The sequence below is a fragment of the Colobus angolensis genome, unplaced genomic scaffold, assembly GCF_000951035.1.
Source record: "Colobus angolensis palliatus isolate OR3802 unplaced genomic scaffold, Cang.pa_1.0 Scaffold124, whole genome shotgun sequence".
In the NCBI taxonomy this organism is placed as follows: Eukaryota; Metazoa; Chordata; class Mammalia; order Primates; family Cercopithecidae; genus Colobus; species Colobus angolensis.
In genome coordinates this window covers 4833263-4853433 of record NW_012113586.1, presented here as the reverse complement: position 1 = coordinate 4853433, position 20171 = coordinate 4833263, and the positions used below count along the sequence as shown (strand labels likewise).

At 45.1% G+C, this 20171-nt stretch overlaps 1 protein-coding gene across 1 annotated transcript in view; it reads left to right on the top strand.

Annotated features, from left to right (window-relative positions):
• The first annotated feature begins 318 nt into the window (after positions 1–318).
• VANGL1 (VANGL planar cell polarity protein 1) overlaps positions 319–20171 on the top strand; it is a 52150-nt gene continuing 32297 nt past the window's right edge. Inside the window, exons 1-3 of the mRNA XM_011933094.1 lie at positions 319–547; positions 9390–9597; positions 17715–17847. Of these exons, the coding sequence (XP_011788484.1) occupies positions 9527–9597; positions 17715–17847 (204 nt within the window). The 5' untranslated portion in view covers positions 319–547; positions 9390–9526. The remainder of the gene's footprint in view (positions 548–9389; positions 9598–17714; positions 17848–20171) is intronic.

Genomic DNA, 20171 nt, shown 5'->3' with positions numbered 1-20171 from the left:
ATCTCGGACCCCGCGTGCCCCTGCGTCCTCCTCCCGCACTCGCCCCGCCGGACTTCAACCCCGGGTCGGCGGCTCCCTCCTCGGTCCTGGAGCTCCCTCCCCTCCTCCGGAGCGCTCCGGGTCGTGCTTCCTCTGACTCCACTTTTCTCCCCATGCGTTGCGCCCCTCCTGGCCCTGCCGTGCGATCTCCGCCGCACCCCACTCCCTGGGGTCCCGGGATTCCCTGCTCACGCCTCGGACGCCCCTTTCTCCCCTGGCTGGTCTTTGGGGTGCGCCCCTTCGGTGCGCGTGCTGGGGCGGCGGGCAGGCCGGCAGGGAGTGGCCGAGCGTTGGAGGCACCGGGCGGCTGCAGCAGCCGTGCAGGGCGGGAGCCGGGCGCGCACCGGGGTTCCCACCCCTGACGGGGCTCGACCCGGGCACCGCCTGGCCCTTCGCCAGGAACCGGGACAGAGCTGGTCTGTGAGCACACCTCGCTCACAAAAAATTGAGCCGGCCCTAGAGGCCTGGGGGGAGAGTCCAGTTGCGCCTCGGAGAGCGCAACAGGCAGGTAGGAGTTTACTTTCAAAAACGCCGGGGTGGAGCAGAGGCGCCCGGCGGGTCTCTGCCCAAGGTGTCCCTGCTGGAGGAAATCTCACCGCGCCGGGGCAGCCTTCGCCACCGGCAGGACCTCATTTCCTTCTGTAGTCTTTGAACTGCCCCAAGCATCGCGCCTAGAGAAGTGTGAAGCTTTATAAAAATTTAAACGCGTCGGTGGTGGCGGCAGGAGTGGGGCGGAGCCGCGGCCTGGCTGCTGGGTGATGAGCAGATGAGTCTTGGAGCCGAGAAATCTGTTGCTCAGTTTTCACTTCTCCAAACCAGGTCTAATGCCCACACTGCGAAGGTGTTGTGAGCTCCCTTAGATGCTCGTTAGGAAGTATTAGAGCCTTATGATGATGATTGTGTGAGAGGCCCGTGCATTTTGTTAAAACTCTTAACCTGGCTTTGGTTAGAAATGAATGTATTCTTAGGCGCTTAGTCCAAACCTAACAAACTGTAACGAATTGGTATTTTCACTGACATGTTTATAAATTTTGCGGGGTTGCTGAAAAATATTATAACTTGTATCACCAAACAACAATGTTAATTAGCATTCTCCCTTCAGTGGGTGGGTTGAGTACACAGCTCCCAGGCACTGCAAGTGAGATGGCAGAAATTGTCTGAATACAGGGAGAGGTAATTAGCCATTTTCTGTAACCACTAATTATAGAGTTTTTAGAGTTGAATTAAATCAATGTGATATAGTTGGGGCTTTGATTTGTGGGAGGAAACTGTTTCTTTTTCCAGTTCAAAGAAATAACACGCTTCACCTATCCATGAGCATTAAACATTCCCAAACGTTGATGTCTCTCAGTATAATTAGTGAGAACACTTAAGTGTGAAATTTCACTGTCAACAATGTTGGCAGTGAGGCTTGCTTGCAACTTAATTTGTAAGTAAAATGGGAGAAGAATTTTGAGAGTGTTATATTTGTAAGGACTGCTTGCCAAGCAGTACATTTTTATTGTCTTATGTATTAAGCAACATAAGGACAAAACCATAAAGGAAATTTAAAGTTTCTTTACCAAGCAGCAATTCCATGTCACCCTTTGTTTGAAGGATAGATGCGTTGAATGAAGAAGGCATTTTCCCCTTCTTCATCCCCTTAACACACACATATACACACACCATGCTTGCTACCCTAGGCCTTATCAGCAGTTTGGGTGGGATGGGCCCTTGTCACATCGTGTTTTAATGGGAGGTCTCTACATTGGGGCTGTGAGCTGCTTAGGGGTTAGAACTATTTTAGATTCATTTCTTTTCTCCTGAATGCCCCACAATGCTTGGGACACTGAACCTGTGAGTAGAAGTTGAAATTGCAAAATTCTCTGTGGGGTTATATGTGGTTTGGGACAATTTATGATTGTTGCTTATACTCCTCTATATAAACAAACAATTCTAGTAATTGCTACAGTGCTGTCAATTTTCCGTAGCTAAGAGCACAGGTTCTGGAGTTAGACTCTCAACGTTCAAGCCCTGGCTCGTGTGTCAGTCTGGTTTCCCTGACTAACATGGTATTAATGTTTTATTTTCCTTAAAGGCTTGTTATGAGGATTAAGTGAGATATTACATGTAAGTGACTTTAAACAGCATCTAACACATAGTAAATACTTGACAACTAGAAACTGTTAGAGTATTAGCATCATCTCTGTAAAGTCAGCTAGCTGGTTGGGGTCTCGCTGTATGGGGCATGTGATTTGGGCATCATGCTATTCTATTCCTTAAGATGGAATAGAATATTCCTTATTCTATTCCTTAAGATGGAAATGGTTAGGTGGGCTTGTGATTGGACCATGTTTCTGTTAGCAGTATTGGTTTGATGTTAGCAGTACTAAAGTTTGATGCAAGGATACATGTGTGTTCTGTTGTCTTTAGCGGTGTCCTTCTGAGTCCCACTTACAGAACAGCAGTGATTAGACTCTGTACCATCAGATTTACAGAGGAGGTAGTACTCATGAGATCTATTTTTCTGAAGTTTAAATATCTGGCAGGGGACAAGGGAGTCACTTGCCTTCAAATATACATCACGTAACTCCAGACAGGTTAATTCATGGCTCTTCAGAAATCTGTTCCCAGTTGCTGGAGGTGTTTTGGGGGTAATTCATGACTGGAGCTGAGAGAATTTATTCTGGCAAGGTGAGTTGAAATCATTGGCCAAACAAGTAAAACGAAGTTAACGTTTTCTTTCCTTGTAAATAATGACCCAGAATCATTCATTTATAAGCTGTTGTAATAAAAGAATCAATGCGTTTGTCACAAATGCCATAAGCCCAGCAAGATCCTCACATCAGTGACCTGCATGATATTTGATGGTTTATAGACCACAAGTTCAAAATGTTTTATAGATCTGCCCTGCATCTCTGCCCACTCCTTTCCAGGCCCATGCCCCTCCAAGTTAACCCACTAAAACACACACAGTTTTCTCTGGTCTCTCTGACATTTGCTTCCAACCTGGGGATGGTAAATAGAGGCCTGTAAGAAACAGAATAGAAATCACTTGTTACTTAGCTATAGTTAATAGTAGTAGTTAAAGGTGGTAGCAGAGACCAGAAAAATGTGTGTAAGTTCAGTGAAAATGATACAGAAGTTTTATGCCATACAACCCCTTCAGTTCTTCCTAACTGAAGGAATTTTACTCTAGTGAATACTAGTAGTAGTTGACAGTTGTGAGTGCCTACCATGTGCTAGGCACTGTTCTAGTAATTTTTATGAATTATCTCTAATGCCCACCACAGATCTATAAGTAAAATACAATCTGTTGTTACAGTTAGGGAAACTGAGGCAGAGAGCAGTTAAGTAACTTGCTCTGAGGTCACACAGTAAGTACTAGAACCAGGATTTGAATGCTCTTAACCCACAATCTGGGCTCATTGCTACTCTCTGGAAGAATCGTTGACTCTAAACAAAATTATTCCAATTGTCACTTTCCCCTTGAGTGCCATTTAATTAAAAATGGGTACCCCTAAGAAGAATGTTAGCTTCAAGACAAAATATAAATAATAATTAATAGCATAATCTCTGCAGAATTCTATATAAAAATCAAATATTCAACGTAATGTACACAGCATATGTAAGCATGGTTGTACCAGACACCACTTTTCCTTGGAAATAGATCTACTTACTGCATAGGAAGCAAAATGTCTCTTTAAATTCAGTGCGTGTCTCTGTACCCCTTACATAGTAACTTTCCAAACCAGAGCCCCCTTAATTACTTAATAGCTCTAGGCAGAGCTGTTGATGTTTTTATAATTTCCTTTTTGCGAAGGTTAGCTTGTGTTTACCACTGTCATTATCATAACATATTATTTCCTTCATACGATTTGCTAAACACTGTGTTTTCATTTTAAGTAGTAGGAGTTTTATATGAGTGAACATGACTTTAGGAGAGAATTCTGTTTGAGGCTGCTTATCTTCATTTTGCCTTTGATAAAGGGTGGTAAAGGAGGTTCTTTCTGACATTTTTGCCTAGGAAGTCCAGAATTTAAGACACTGCCACTCAGAAGCACCGTGTGCACCTGTCTCCCAGTGTTCACCTTGCCTGCATGTGATGTGGTTCGATGAGCCTGGCCCTGTCCTGATACTTGCCTCCAGCCCCCACCCAAGCAGTGCCAAGCAGTGCACTCTTAAGGGGTGGGTGACAGGTGAGGCAAGATGTTCTTGGGCAGTGGCTGAAAGAGGCTGCTGCTGATTTTTACTCAGTGTGTCTGGAGTATGAACTCTGCCCCTGAGTGGGACTGCCATGCAAGCCAATAGTATAGCTCTATTTTTGATAGTTCTGGTATCATGGCTCTATCTAATATCTGCATCTTTTTTTTTTTTTCACCTCTAAAACTAAGGATTTAAAGTAGATAATTTCTTTTTTTTTTTTTTTTTTTTTTGAGGCAGAGTCTCGCTCTGTCGCCCGGACTGGAGTGCAGTGGCCGGATCTCAGCTCACTGCAAGCTCCGCCTCCTGGGTTTACGCCATTCTCCTGCCTCAGCCTCCCGAGTAGCTGGGACTACAGGCGCCCGCCACCTCGCCCGGCTAGTTTTTGTATTTTTAGTAGAGACGGGGTTTCACCGTGATAGTCAGGATGGTCTCGATCTCCTGACCTCGTGATCCGCCCGTCTCGGCCTCCCAAAGTGCTGGGATTACAGGCTTGAGCCACCGCGCCCGGCCTAAAGTAGATAATTTCTAAAGTTTCTTCCACAATGAATCTATGGCCTCATGTCCTAAGATCTGCCACAAAACCATTCAGCAGACATTTATAGGGTACCCATAATGTCCTAGGAGCTGGAAAGACAGTCGTGAAAGTGCCTCTGCCCTCATGGAGCTTACAGCCTGTAAAGGAACTAGACAATAAGTGCTCACACAAACAAATGTATCACTGGAAGTTGGATAGAAAGGAAGAGTACAGGGTGCTGGAGAAGAGCCTGATTGAGATTGAAGGATCAGGAAAGGCCTCTTGAAAGGAGCAGTATTTACATTAAGGAGTGATGAGTAGGAATTTAGCAAAACAGAGCAGGTAAAGGGTGAGTACCAACAGATATACTGGGCTCTGCCAAAGCCCTAAGACTCTACCTTAAAGGAGCTGGGGCTAGAGAAGGAGGAGGGGGCTAGAGTGCTGGGCAGGACATTGCATACCAAATGAAAGATTTTTGTATTTTATTTAAAGTGCAGTGGGACACCATGGAAAGGTTTTAAGCAGGGAAGTGATGTCTGCATTGTAATTTAAAAGGTCACTCTGGTTGCTGCCCAGCCTGGGCCAAACACAATATGAGTCATGTGAGGGGTCACTATGATAGACAGTTCCAGGTTCTAGGAGCCATATTCCCACCTTTGTATGACTATCCCATTCATGCTGTTGTGACAGTCTATCAGTTTATTACCCTGGGAACCTGATTCCTTTTCATTGCTTTATTATCTTTTCTGATAAGGGATTCCTTCTGACCTTATCAAGAGTTTTGTTAATTTATTGTGTATGCAAGGGAACTATCTCATGGATATATCATTGCAGTGATAAGCTTCAGGATATCCTTTTCTATTAAGTCTGTTGAAAATCCGAAGTCGAGTTCACTTTGGATTTTATTCGTTTGCCTCTTATTGCATCCTCTTAATCCTCACTCAGATCTTGGATAGGATAAGAGTTGGTAACTATTAGAAATGGTATGACTTACAAGGAGCCTGAGCTGTGTGTAGACTGGTGAGGACACCTGGAGGCTTCGTAGTGGTCGAGCCCTGTGTAGGTGGAGCCTGGAGGAAGTGGGTGGCTGTGAATCAGTAGAGGGAGGGGAGGATCAGAGAGGGTATTGAAGGTGGCACAGGGTTGGATCCATAGGATGAGGGTATTACTTTAGCTGAGGAATTGGGAAGAACAGGACAGGATATTAGAGAGCACCTTTGAGAGGGATGATGGTATTCCCAAGGGGAGCAAGAAGAATCTCAGTAGGAAATGTGCACTTGGGATTTAGTCTTTCAGTAATTATTTGTTGGGTACCTGTTATGTTCAAAATATACTGGGTGGAGGTAAGACATAGCTGCTGTGTTCAAGGAGCTTCTGCCGTAGGAAATCTGTGGATGGGGAAGAATGAGAAGAGTTTTGAATGTTAAGGGATAATGTGGTGAGGGGAGAGGAGAGGGAGTGTTAGAGAAGTGGTAACATAAGTGGCATCAAATTGGAGGCTAGTGAGCTACAGAGAAACTCTACTAGGGCAAGCAGTGTGCCTTTGTCATTGCTGTGCCCTAGCGTTGCTTAGCATGGTCATGTAGGTGCCACTTAATATGGAGGTGGATGGACTAATAAATGAAATAAAAAGCACTGGGGGAGGAGGACAAGGATGTTACTTGGCTCACAGCAATCCTTGGCCAACTTTGAGTTGTTTCAATGGAGTGTTGTGGATGGGGATTTGGAGTGACAGTGGAGAAGGAGGGAGTGACAGCATGTATAGACCACTCCTTTGGTAAGTACAGGAAGGAACTGTGGGAGGGAAACCAGACTAGGGTGGTTGGTAGAGTTAGATAAAGCCTTTCCCTGGAGGGCATTTGGGACCCATGGTTTCCTTTGAGGGACAGGTTTGGAGTTGTGTTAATAAATGGCCACAAGTTTTCAATGAGGACAAGGAATGAAGTCCTCTGGCAGAGGGGGAAGGGAATAAAACTTGGGTTACCATGTGCCAGAGACTTTACCTTTGCAGTTTCGTTTAATCCTCGCAAGAACCCTAGGAAGAGAGAATATTGTATGACCTCATTTTATGGGGCGGGGTTGGACAAGCTCAGAGAGGCAAACATCTACCCCCTGATGACAGCTAGGAAGCATCAAGCTGGATCTGCCCAGATCTGCGGGGCCTAGGCCGCCTGCCTCTGAGACACTCCAGCAGCATTTAGCAAAAAGTAGCTGGAAGTTGGGATGGATTGGGGAATCCAGAGTTATGGGATGCAAGGCAGAAAGAGTGTAGCAGTTATGAAGGGTTAATTATGAATCTAGAAGAGAGAGGGAAATCAGTGTTCTGGGCCAGGGCACTGGACATTAGAATCTGCAGATCAGCATGAGAGCTGGGTGAGGAGCTTTCAGGGAGGATCTCAATTCACTCAGGGCTGGAGATCTTGGATGCACATCCTAATGTTGACGGCTGCCTGTTACGAAGCAGGTGAGAAAACAGCAAAGCCCAGGGCAGAAAGGAAGTGAGACTGAGGTGCTGAAAGCTGATGGAAATTGCTAGTGAAAATGGTGGAGACAGTAGGCAGAAAAAAAGATGACTCAGCTCTTGAAGTCTTCTAGGAAAGTAGGGTAAGTGGAGGAGCAAAACTTAGCATTTAAAAAAGGCCTGCTGTGTTTGTTTTCACATTTAATCTTTACAGCTACCTCCCCCACCAAACACCCACCATAATAGGCTGCCTTGCTTCCTTTTTATGGATTGGGAAATCTCTGAGGCTCCAAGGAGAAACTGCTTTGCCCAGGTGTACAGCTAGTTAGTAGGCAGCGGACTGAGATGCAAGCTCCATTCTGTCTGACTGCAGGTGAGCCTATAGGTGAGCTTTGTGGCAGGAAGGCTGGCACAGAGACTGCTCCGCTTCTTTCCAAGCATTTCTCTCATTAGGAAGACAAAGGAACAAGGGTTTTGGAACCTGCAAAGGGAGTACTGATAGACATGGACTTTCATTTACCTAGCACATCTGGAGCTCGTGCTGGGTGCCTTCAAAGTTGTTAGCTCGTTTGGTCTTAACAGCAACCCTGATGTTTGCATTTTACAGTTACATGTTCAAAGAGGTTTGCTCATTTTGACTGGGGCCTGATAGCTAATAAGTGAGTAAAACCCGAGATTGGAACCCACCTCTGGAAACTGTATCTGCTTATATTTTCAGATCAACCTGTGAGGTTGGTGGCTGGTTGGTTTACCCCGTTTAACGGATGAGGAAACTGAGGCATAAGAAAGACAGTGGCTGGGCTCAGGCTAGAACTCAGGTTTCCCCAGGGCTAGCCTTGGGCTCTTGATGGCAGAGGAGAAGTAAAATGGCAAGTAAGGGCATCAGGGACAAAGGAGACTAGCCCTGGGTGGCAGACCTTGGAAGTGAACGTACCTGACTCCCAGGAAGAATGAATGGTAAGGGTAAATACACCGTAAGTGGGATGGGAGGCTGTGGGGGCTGTGTTGGAAGTATATGGCGATTTGTGCTGACCTGATTCCCTCCAGACTTACGTGTCATTGCTGGGGTCAGGGAAACGTGGCCTCCTCCCAGGAGGGTTAGGGTATGGCATTTACAGCTCCTTTGTTTTTTCTTCACACTTATCTCACTGGCTGTGTTTGCAGTTTCAGCTTCTAGCGCTGGAAGAAGGAACCCTGTTGAGCTGAGACTAGCTCTGGGGTGAGGGGTGCAGAGAGAGACAGAACTTGTGGATCTCGGTTTTCTCGAAGTAAAAATTTTAGCATGTGGGAGTTCAGGAATGTACTTGGAAATGTTTCCAATTTATTTTTATTGCAAAGCGATATCTAATGAAAATGTGGGAAAAGACCCAGGAGCCTGCAAATAATAAATTGCCTGCTTTTATTTTCTGTATCTCCTTTAAAAATCTTTGTCCTTACCAAGGCAATTTTATATGATTGTAACTGTAATGTTGGTGCACTGTGTATCAACAATACTGTATCCTGCTTTTAAAATTTATCATTATAAGAGTTTCCATTCTTTATAATGATCATTGTAAACATATGTGATACGTTTTTGGTGGATGAACCATGTTTTCCTTACCAATTCCTGTATTCTGAGGGCATTTACATTGTTTCTGGCATTTTATTATTTATAGACAATGAGACAACAATAATTTTTCTTTGAAAAAGAAATCAGTTCCCTAAGATAAATTCTCAGAAATTTGGATGCTAGATCAAAGAGATTGAAGATCTTTTTTTTTTTTTTCAATTGACTTTTGGAAATTATGACCGAATCCCTTAAAAGCAACTTCGCTGAGTATTCTTTTTATAACCAGCAAACTGGCAGTCGGGGGCTGGGCATTGTGTGGAGGGCCAGAGATGTGGAAAGTCACCTCCTAAAGCCAGTGAGCAGGCGTCAGGCCGTGCTGAGGAAGTGGATGAGTGCCTCCCATTTTCCTGCTGCTGTGATAGGGGTTCAGCTTGCTCAGCACCTATCCTGTCTCCCTCCCAGACACCTGGGAAAGCCGGTTGCTGCATGGGTGGAGCATTTAGAGTTCAGCTGCTTCACCCTCGCTTGCTTGTTCCATGATAGAGACCCCAGAGAGGAGATGTGGCTTTGTCATTTATCTTTCAGCCCCATTAAGGTTGGCTTTGAAGATTAACGTCTTGTTTTTTTCCCCTCTTTCCCAGAATTTGTTCCTGTTGAAGAGTGCCTGCTCTTCTAATTTCCAGACTCCTTGAGGTTTTAGGAGTCTGGTAGGTGAAATTCCCTACCTCTAAGGAGAAACAGTACCTGGTCCTTCCTCAAGGGCAAGCCCTCCATTGCTATGGATACCGAATCCACTTATTCTGGATATTCTTACTATTCAAGTCATTCGAAAAAATCTCACAGACAAGGGTATGTAAGTTGTTCATTATTCCACTTTTCCTTTTGGGGAAACCTACAGGTTGGTGAGGTTCTCTACACTCACTTTTCACTGACTCGACGCTGGAGCTTGGGTCCGTTGGTGCATGAGAAGCTGAGCTTTAAGAGCATTTAACATTCTCGGGAGTAACTGTGCCACCAGTTTACATTTTATAGCCACCATTAGAGTTGATGACTTTAATTTCTCACAATTGGTTTTAAATTAAAGTTACTTCCTGCAGTGGAAATGTTTTTCATTTCTAGGTATTTCTTTTTTTTTTTTTGAGACAGAATCTTGGAATCTCGCTCTGTTGCCCAGGCTGGAGTGCAGTGGCGCGATCTTACCTCACTGCAAGCTCTGCCTCCCGAGTTCACGCCATTCTCCTGCCTTAGCCTCCCGAGTAGCTGGGACTACAGGCGCCCGCAACCACACCCAGCTAATTTTTGTATTTTCAGTAGAGACAGGATTTCACCTTGTTAGCCAGGATGGTCTCGATCTCCTGATCTCGTGATCCGCCCGCCTCGGTTTCTAGGTATTTTTTATAGGTATCAGCTCTCCTGCAAGCTTTATGAAGAATGTAAATGGAAGATTTAAAAAGTGTTTATTGCTTGTTGGTTTTCACCCGAAGTTGTTGGCTCATTGTCCATTATGCCTTTGTCATGAGGCTTATTTAGTGAACTGGTAGGATTGGCCTGGTACCTTATTTCTCTTTGACTAATCTTCAGGTGAACAAATTTGGGTTTTGAAAACACTGTCCTGGGCGGTATTGGTCAAACTCCCCCTTCTCTGCAAAATTAGCAGGTGTGCACTGCTATTCTTAGGACCTGCTGTGTTACTGACCTGTAGAATGTTTGCTAAGTAGAAGAGCAAATGAATGAATAAAGAAATCAGTGAACAGATAGGTGGTACTGTACCAGTTAGAATTGTATTTGGTGACATTGCAGTGCTGCCATTTACTTAACGTCCTCATCTGTGAAATGGGTACAGCAGGCCTCTCCTACAGGGCTGTTGAGAGGATTAAATGAGATTATGCTTGTAAATCAGGTAATGCAGTACAGGTTGGAGGTCACTCACCAGTGGCTAGATTAATACTGTAATGGCGTTGGCATTTTAGCACTATGTTCCAAGGTACCAACTGGCCCCAGCCCAAAGGCCCAGCTCTGCACTGGCTTGGGAATAGTGATTGTAGTGGTTTTTCCCTGACTGAGCTCTTCCCCATACAAGCAGCCGAATGCAGAGTGAGATTTTGTTCTGTAAAACAGCAGTGAGCTACATACATCTAATGATTTACAAGCCCATCTGGATTACTCACATAGAAAAAGGTTTGGGACGGTGTACTCCAAACTGCTAGGAGTGGTCATCCACAGCGGGAGGCTCGGCAGAAGCTGGAGACTGATGGGAACTTTCGTTTTTCTTTTTGTACTTGTTCAGTTTTTTTTTACAAGTGTATATTTTGTAATTTTTAGAAATGAATGGAACAGAATATAAAGGAAAGGTTCTCAAAGATATTTGATGACATGAGAAAATGTTCATGAGACCATGTTATAAGAAACAGGATTCAAAATGTTGTATGCTATAATAGTTACATATACGTATGATGAGTATTCACATGGTGACTATGCCTATCTCTGAGTATAGGACTATGGTGGTATTTTCTTTTTAACTTTAATTGTTTTCTAAATTTTTATGTATTGCTCTTATAAACATTTGAGGAAAACACGTCAGTGAGCTTGTGCTGGAGTCCAGGTAAGGCTTTCAAATAAGGATGAGAAACAGAAGGAGCTCGGGGCAGGTGCTGCTGGACGGGCCTATGGTAACATGGCAGAGCCCAGCTCCTGAGACAGTCAGAGGCCCTCTGGCCACAAGAATTAAATCACACATTTCAGCTGGTGGGTAAACTTATCAGATTCAGTTATGAAATGCCAGAAACAGCTGTTTTAAAATACCAGTTTTTTTAGCCCTACCAATTCCCTTGTCAATACCAGGCTTCCCTTATCCACACCATAATGACAGAAGTAGGAATTTGGGATTCCCTGGGTGCTTGCGGATGAATAAAGGAGGTTGGCTTGCAGTATCCTTTGTGGGAACCATCTCTGGCCTCTTTTGTCTGCACTCGAGTTCTGACTTTCACGCTTCGGGGCCCATTGCTACGCTCTGCTATTTCCTTAGGCCTCTTGGGGACTCCAGAAATTGATATTCCAATGTCCTTGTAGTAACTTTAAGAGACTGTAACTTCCAATTAAAACAACACGCAGAATTTTTAATGTATTCTTGGACCCATATGGAAAGTACTTGGCAAATGTTAATACAAGCTGAGACTTTTAATCAATTATTCAAAAAATGTTCCTGGATATCTCCTCTGAGAAAAGCTCTGAGAGAGGAGATGAGCATTAGAGATTTGTAGGTGCGCTCCATGGGTTCTTTAAAAAACACCACTACCACCTATGGGTGGTGGATTCTCCAACTGACAGCAGCATAGGGCACAGCAACTATGGGGCGAGGGGTACCATCCCTAGAGAGCATGGGCTGTGGTGTACTTTGCTGGGGCCTAAAGAGTGTTAAGCAGTAGGGTTGCCCTCCACAGGCATGAGAGCAGGCCCCAGGCCCAGCCGAGGGTGTTTTGTCCCAGGAGTGTTCCTGTGAAGGCTGCCCTGCTCAGAGGTTTGTTGGGAACTTGAATGGAAGGGTAAGAGGCAGGTTGGGGCTGGCGGGGGTGGGTGAGACCATGCTGTTTAGTAATTTTAGTCAGACTCCAACTCAGGGAGGAATAATGAAGTGCACCAAACTTGATATGCCTGATTATATCATGATCACCTTAGAAGACTGGCCAGGTTCCAAGCAGATGACAAGTGACTCTTTTCTAACGAAGAGGTCAGTGGCCTGGTTTTGCAATGCCTGCAGTCTCTAGAGGGTGTCCAGTTAACTTGCTGGGAGAATGGTGTGGACTCTTGCTGACCCCACCTAACCTTTGGGTTCGGAGCACAAGTTCCCTGATTTAAACACAGCAGCTGCCAGTCACATTAACTGCTGTGGGGGTGTCTGCTTGGCCCCTCCCTCATAGCCATTACCTCCTATCCTCACAGCAGTGCTAGAATGGCGGGAGGTCGTAGCCCCATTTTACAGGTGTGGAAATCGAGGCACAGAGGGCAGTGTTATTTGCCTAAAATTACAAAGTTAGTAGGTGCCCTCAGCAGATTTTGGGCCCACCTTGTTTCTTTAGAAGGGAAGTGCTACTTTTGGAAAGGGAAATGAAGGGTGACTCATGTGACGAATGTGCTAAAATGCACAAAAAGAGGACCGCCAGGGCAGTTGGAGGAATTGGTGCTTTTGTTCCAAGGCTGCTTCAGAGTCTGTGTGCCCAGGGCCCAGCCCTCTTACCCCAGCCATAGCCAAGAGGAAGCAGCCAGTCGGGCCCCAGTAGCCAGCAGAGAGAATGGACAGGTCGTGGGTTGTGGGAGAGAAGGAAAGGGAGGAGTAACCGGTGGGGCCAGCTTTCCCCAAATAGAAATAGGCAAACAACAGAAACAGTACTAAATAATCTTCCCAGGAAATGCTTACTGTAAGTGGGAACAGTGAGAATTACAGGGGTTCTAGCTGGAACAAGGAGGGTGACAGCAACCCCCAAGGGCTTAGCTCTAGAACTACCTAAACAGACGCATTTGCTCACACACGTGCAGTGCAGACACATGCCCGGGCTGCCTGCATGCCACCACTTGCTCTTCCTGCCCCTCACACGACACGCACAGATATACTTATCTTTACTCCTACAGGCAGATGTTGCATGGAGACAGATTCAGAGATAAAGATACAAAGAAAAACTCTCGCAGCTGACACAGCTGCCCAGCAAAAGCACAGAGGTGATCCAGGCCACTGAGGCAGAGTTGGAAAAACACACATGTATACATGTGTTTGTAACACCCCTCGCCCTGTGGCTTGGCAGTCTGTTTACTCCCGTGGTCTCCCATTTCCGTACTCTTAGACGCCGTGAACGGATTGTCTTCGTCAATGGGGAACCCTCTCCCAGACAGCACTTGGCAGCCATAGGTTTTCCCTGGAGTTGTAGCATCTGGAGCTACAGGGATGAGCCTTTCAGTACATATTACAGTGAGGTGGCTGCACTGTGACCTGCAGTTCTGCAGACAGGAAGGCACTGAATGCCAGGATTTTTGTAGAGTGTGACTGTGAAGTCCTGGCTTGGCTCAGAGACCTTCTTAGAGCAGTAATTCGGGACCAGTGATTTCTGATAAAGGTTTTCTAATTTCCTAATAATTTTTTTCTAATAAAAGCCATATGGCAGGTCCTGCTCCGTTGGTAGCGTGACCAGTACCTGGTGCAGTGCTAATGTTGAGCTGACAGGAAGTGCCTCACCTTTAGCTCTCACTTGACAGTGAGTGGAAGGCTCTTGGCTCAGGGTATCCCTCAGTCATGACTGCACACTGTTCCGAACCTTTCTCCCAACTTCATCCACTTCATACTATTTTAATAAAGCGGCGCTGTGTATTATAACATTGTGCAGCTGAGCATTACACTCATGGCTCCCATTATCAAGCCCCTGCTACATACAGGATGTTTCACAAAGAAGCAGACTTCCAAGCAGTCACTCAGCAACCTCCTCCCAGGAGCATTCGGGGAAGAGAATCTTGGGGCAAGTTTCCTTTACCACCTGCAGTCACCTGGGATGCTGGGGAAATTTTTGATTTCTGTTGTCTCCCTTCCAGAAAATTATTTGAGAGTGGGGTCAACAAATCTGCACTTGAGTCCATACCCAGGGTAGTTTTTCTGTACCGTTCTCTAAGTTTAAGAAGTTTTTAAAGTTTAAGACACACTAGTTAGGGTTTTGGGCTCTGGAAGATGAGAAACCTTCCTTGGGTTATCAGATGACAGGTTCTTCTCTGGTTTCCCTCTGATGTTATCAGGGGAATTGTTAAACAGTTGTTTCACATTTGGGTGCTCCTGGGCGTTTTAAGAGCCAGGCTGGGAGGGCTGGTGATGGGAACCCTGGCTGGCAACAGAGGCTGTTTCCACCTCTGGGTGGCTCCCCATCTGCTTTCTGCCCTGGTAGGGTGCAGGCTCCGGGAATTGGCACTCAATGAAAGAATTTTGATTTCCAGTGGAATTTGTGCTGTCACAAGATTTGACCCATGGGACTAGTGAATAGATAGATGGGTTAGGTGAGCATGTGGCTTGGCTGGTGGCCGAGAGAGTGATAAATGTGAGAGCAGTTGGGGAAAATGGAAGCGGATTAAGATAGAAGAGGGGCATTGTCCATCTGGCCGATGGCGGGGCTGGTGGAGCAGCAGTTCTAGACTTATTCTGAGGTTAGTTCTGAAACTGACTAAACACGTGGGAAGTCTCTCCCAAAGTGTTTATGGTTTCTCACAGTGGGTGCCTTTTGAAGTGATTGTTTTTGACAGCCCAGAGTGTTGGGCACACAGCTTTGTGCTATCTAAGGTCCAATTGTGACTCCTAGCAATAGCTTCAAAGGCATATTTCATAGGTCTGATAGTTTTAAAGTCTAAGGGTGTGAGAATGATTTTAAGAATATTTATGCCGTGAAATCTTCCCATTGCTCTTCAACACGGTGCACCATAGTGGGTGTGAATAGAAGTGGTGGCAACAGACCTGAATTCAGGTCTGCCACTGACTATAATACTACTTTGAGAAGTAACTTGAACTCTGTGGGCCACAGTTTCCTTGTCTGTAAAATGAAGACAATAATACTGGCTTCACAGGATTATAATTAGAATTGAATGAAATATTATAGTGAAGCATTCGGCAAAGTGTTCTATAAATTGGGGTAGGATGTGAGGTAATTGGCATTGTTAGATGCATCTCTGGGTAAACAACCAAATTCTCTGCTTATTTGGCTGTTTCCCTAGCTGCCTTATTAAAATAAAACACCTGAGTTGACCAGAACGCCTCTATTTTTAGAATCTAACTTTGCGGTTGTATTAGTCTCTCCTTGCATTGCCATAAAGAAATACTTGACACCTTCATAAAGAAATGAGGTTTAACTGGCTCACGATCCTGCAGGCTTTACAGGAAGCATGGTACTGACATCTGCTTGGCTTCTAGAGAGGCCTCAGGAAGCTTACAGTCATGGCAGAAGGCTAAGTGGGAGCAGGCGCATCACATGGTGAAAGCGGGAGCAAGAGAGGGAGTTGGGAGAGGAGGTGCAGCACACTTTTAAACAACCAGTTCTCCCAAGAACTCACTCGCTGTCGTGAAGATGGCACCAAGCCATGAGGGGTCTGTCCGCATGATCCAGACACCTCTCACCAGGCCCCACCTCCAGCATTGGGGGTTACAGTTCAGCACAAGATTTGGGTAGGGACGACTATCCAAACTACTATATCAGCAACAGACTGTAATTATAAGTTATGCTCTAGGAATACAATTGTTGTCACTGAAAGATTCCCTTGGCCATGGGAGCCTCCTGGCTCTTTGAAGGAATCAGTCAGTGCTTATCCCAGGGAGATAATGATAAGCTAGAAGTTTGACAAGAAATCTACATTTTCTTAAGCTAAGCCGTAGGTTAACAGAAGATGTGTTGTGTGTCAATAGTTCCATTTACATCTCTTTCTCCAAGGTATACACACTCTGCGTCACTAAGTCAAGACACCGTTCTTTGACATTGGCTAATAGTAATAGTGATCACAGCCACTCTGCATTAGCACTTACTCCACATCCTTGTACTGAGCACTACTTACATTATGTGATGTTGTCGTTGTCACCATTTCATACATAAAGAAACTGAGGTTTTCAGAGATTGAGTAACTTGTGCAAGATCACACACCTGGTAGGGCAAAACCAAGATCTGTTTGTCTCCAAAATCTGCTTCTATCCTGCCTGGGAGACCTTGGGAATGACGACGGCGAGTGCTTGTAGGAAGGAGGGCTGATGTCAAGGTGGCTGTGGGGGCTGGAGGCTGAGGGAACTCACTGACCCTTGAGGGGCTCCTTAGGTGGGGGCTTCTGGGTTTCCTGTTGGCAACTGGAGAGGGAGTGCCAGTTCCCATAAGCGGTTATTGCCCAGGTTGTGACCTGGGCTTGGCCACAATGATTGGTTCCTTTTGGAATTTCATGAATGACCCCCAGGCAGGGTTCTTACAATCACACTGGAAGACCACCCAGGAAGTTCCTGTGGGGTAAAATGATGCAGCAGCCTGCTTTCCTCAGGAGGCCTGAAACCCTCCCCGTGTACACACACACACACACACACACACACACACGCACTCACACACACACACCCTCCACCCCTGTTGGTGTCTTTGGCCTTTTGTCCTAGCTTGTTTGTTTCTATGGATGTCTTCAAGTTCAGCTAGAACCTATGGGAATGACTTAGTTTTGAACCTGTAAGAATGAGAAGTAAACAGTTATTTGTACTGACTTTGAATTTCCTTTCTTCTCCTGTCCAAAGATGAAGGGTGAAAATGTGTCCCAGATTTTTTTGGACATACCAAAGCTTAGATATTCTACAGTGTTGTCCCAATTTTAAAAGCCCTAGAAAATTGGCTAAGGCAAATTATAACCAAATCAAATCAGTAATTATTACAATAAAGTGTAACTAGCTACAGAAATCCTAAAATTACAATTTTAGGCTTTGAAAAAATATCACTGTTGATAGAGGAAGAGTGACAGGTGGTTGTTTAAAAGTGTGTCATGCCTCCTCTCCCAACTCTCTCTCTTGTTCCCGCTTTCACCGTGTGATGTGCCTGCTCCCACTTCGCCTTCTGCCATGACTGTAAGCTTCCTGAGGCCTCTCTAGAAGCCAAGCAGATGTCAGTACCATGCTTCCTGTAAAGCCTGCAGGACTGTGAGCCAGTTAAACCTCATTTCTTTATGAAAGTGTCAGGTATTTCTTTATGGCAATGCAAGAAGACTGTTTTGGGTCTTGGGATGGCAGAAAGAAAATATTAAGTAGGGAGTAAAGATCAATGCATCCCTTGAAGTGTGGTGAAGATGGGTGGCTTTTGATGCAGTGTGTGCAGGTGTGTGTGTGCGCGTGTGTGTGTAGAACTTGCCTAAATTCAAAATGATACTTACATTTTGATAAACCCAGAGAGTTAATTAACATGGCATAAATGTGCTAGCTCATTGTTGTTTTTCAGGGAGAGAACTAGAGAGAGACATAAGTCACCCCGGAGTAAAGATGGCAGAGGGTCAGAAAAGTCGGTCACCATTCAACCTCCCACTGGAGAGCCCCTGTTGGGAAATGATTCTGCTCGGACAGAGGAAGTTCAGGTAAGGATCAAAGGTGGTCTGTAAGCACACTGCCACTTGACCAAGACTCCTTTCTGTAAATGTTTTCCTTAGGTTCTCTTGGGTTTTTGTCTTTATTTTTCTAGCATGCTAATAGTTTATCTATGTCCCGTGGTCTCTTTTTGGTCTGAGGACAGCCTGTCCTGCCCTTTGGTAGCTTGGGGATTCTTCTGAAGTATGATTGGTTGGCCTGCTTTGCATGGTGTGGAAAAGAAGCCAGCAAGGTTGATGACAGGGTAGGGAAGGGAAAAGCTGAAGTCTCTCACTACTCATTTCACAATGGAACAGTGTAAGAGGGAGAAAGAAACTCAGAAACCCTAAGAAGAAGTTTGAAAAACGTGGGACAGCCCAGACTGACCATTACTACTAGAGCTATGCAGTCAATCAGAGGCCACACACTCAGATGCCTGCTAGAGAAACATAAGTTAATTAAGGAGGCCCTGGATCAAAAAGAGGGGGCAAAAATATATCAAACAAGCTTTGGGTTAACAGCAGTCTGTGCAGTACGTCAGTGTGAGTGCTGTAGTGTGGTGTGAAGGAGCCTGTGGCTAACTGGAGAATGATTTGCCTCTGTAAAGGCAACAGTAGCCCCGCAGCTCCAGACACCTACTGTTGCTCAGGAATTCAGGGATTCAGTGTTTGAGAAAAGCTGCAAATCAGAATTTTATATGAAATCCTAACTTTATGGTATTTTTGAAATACTGACACTTTATTAATTTTTTAAACCATTGAGTGGGTTCTTCTCCAGGTTCCAACTGTCTGGCAGCCCACCTGATTTAAATAAATATCTGAGCTAGACATAGAAACATGTTTGCACACCCTCTGCACATCCTGAAATATATATACACATGTCCAGCCTTGCCCCTCATAAACAAAGCAATGTATGATACACAGCTGTAAAGACAGATATAGGACTATAGATGAGCATACATCTGTACATACCTGTGCATACACACAGGTAAGCATTTATAATCAGATAGGTGCACTGAAACTGGAATTCCTCAGAGTATACAAGGTGTTCTTGGGACTCAAAGCTATAGTTGTGGGTTGAACGTGGGGTTCACTGAGCAATGAGCAAATGCCTTTAGTGCTGCCTGCCTTGGCTCTGGGATGGCTGATGGTTGGATGGGGCCAATCCTAGGACTGGATCACCCTGGAGTGCATGAGGGCGTCAGTTTCCTCCTGGATGTGGGTTCAGAGGTGCCAGTGGCCTACAACAAAGGCTCTCCTTTCTCTGCATCTCCTGTGCACCTCATATCTGAGAACTACTTTGGGAAGCTGTTGGTGTTGCCCGAGGATGATCTGGTGTGAAAAGCATTGAGATGGGTGTTTGGAGGCTGTATTTTTTAGTGGCTCCATTACCTTGAGTAGTCACAGCCTTTGTAGGCCTCAGTTTCTTTATTGAATATCTAGGGGTTTTGATGAAAGCATCTTAGGTGCTTTTTCTTCTAAGAATCTCAAGCTTAACAGGATCCTTTGTACATCTGCATTTTTTAGGCATGCATGTGCACCCCAGGAAACTCTCTTGTGCCCTTCCTAGTCAACCTCTGCCCCACCCTCACCTCTCCAAGGCAACCACTGTGTTGATTTCTATCACTGTAGTTTAATTTTGCCTGTTTTTGAATTTAATATAATTAGAATCATATGGTCCACCCCTGCCCCCCAACCCGCCCCACTCAGCATAATGATTTTGAGATTTATCCATATTTTGGTATGTTTCAACAGCTTATTCTTTTTACTTTTGCTGAGTAGTATTCCATTGTGTCAGTCTACCACAATTTGTTATCCATTCTCCTAGTGAATGGACATTTGGATTTTTGTTTGTTGGTTGGTTGGTTTGTTTTTTGAGACAGAGTCTTTCTCTGTTGCCCAGGCTGGAGTGCAATGGCATGATCTCAGCTCACTGCAGCATAATGATTTTGAGATTTATCCATATTTTGGTATGTTTCAACAGCTTATTCTTTTTACTTTTGCTGAGTAGTGTTCCATTGTGTCAGTCTACCACAATTTGTTATCCATTCTCCTAGTGAATGGACATTTGGATTTTTGTTTATTGGTTGGTTGGTTTGTTTTTTGAGACAGAGTCTTTCTCTGTTGCCCAGGCTGGAGTGCAGTGGCACGATCTCAGCTCACTGCAGCCTCCACCTCCCGGGTTCAAGCGATTCTCCTGCCTCAGCCTCCCGAATAGCCAGGGTTACAGGCATGCGCCACCAAGCCCAGCTAATTTTTGTATTTCTAGTAGAGACGGGCTTTTACCGTGTTGGCCAGGCTGGTCTCAAACTCCTGACCTCAGGTGATTTGCCTGC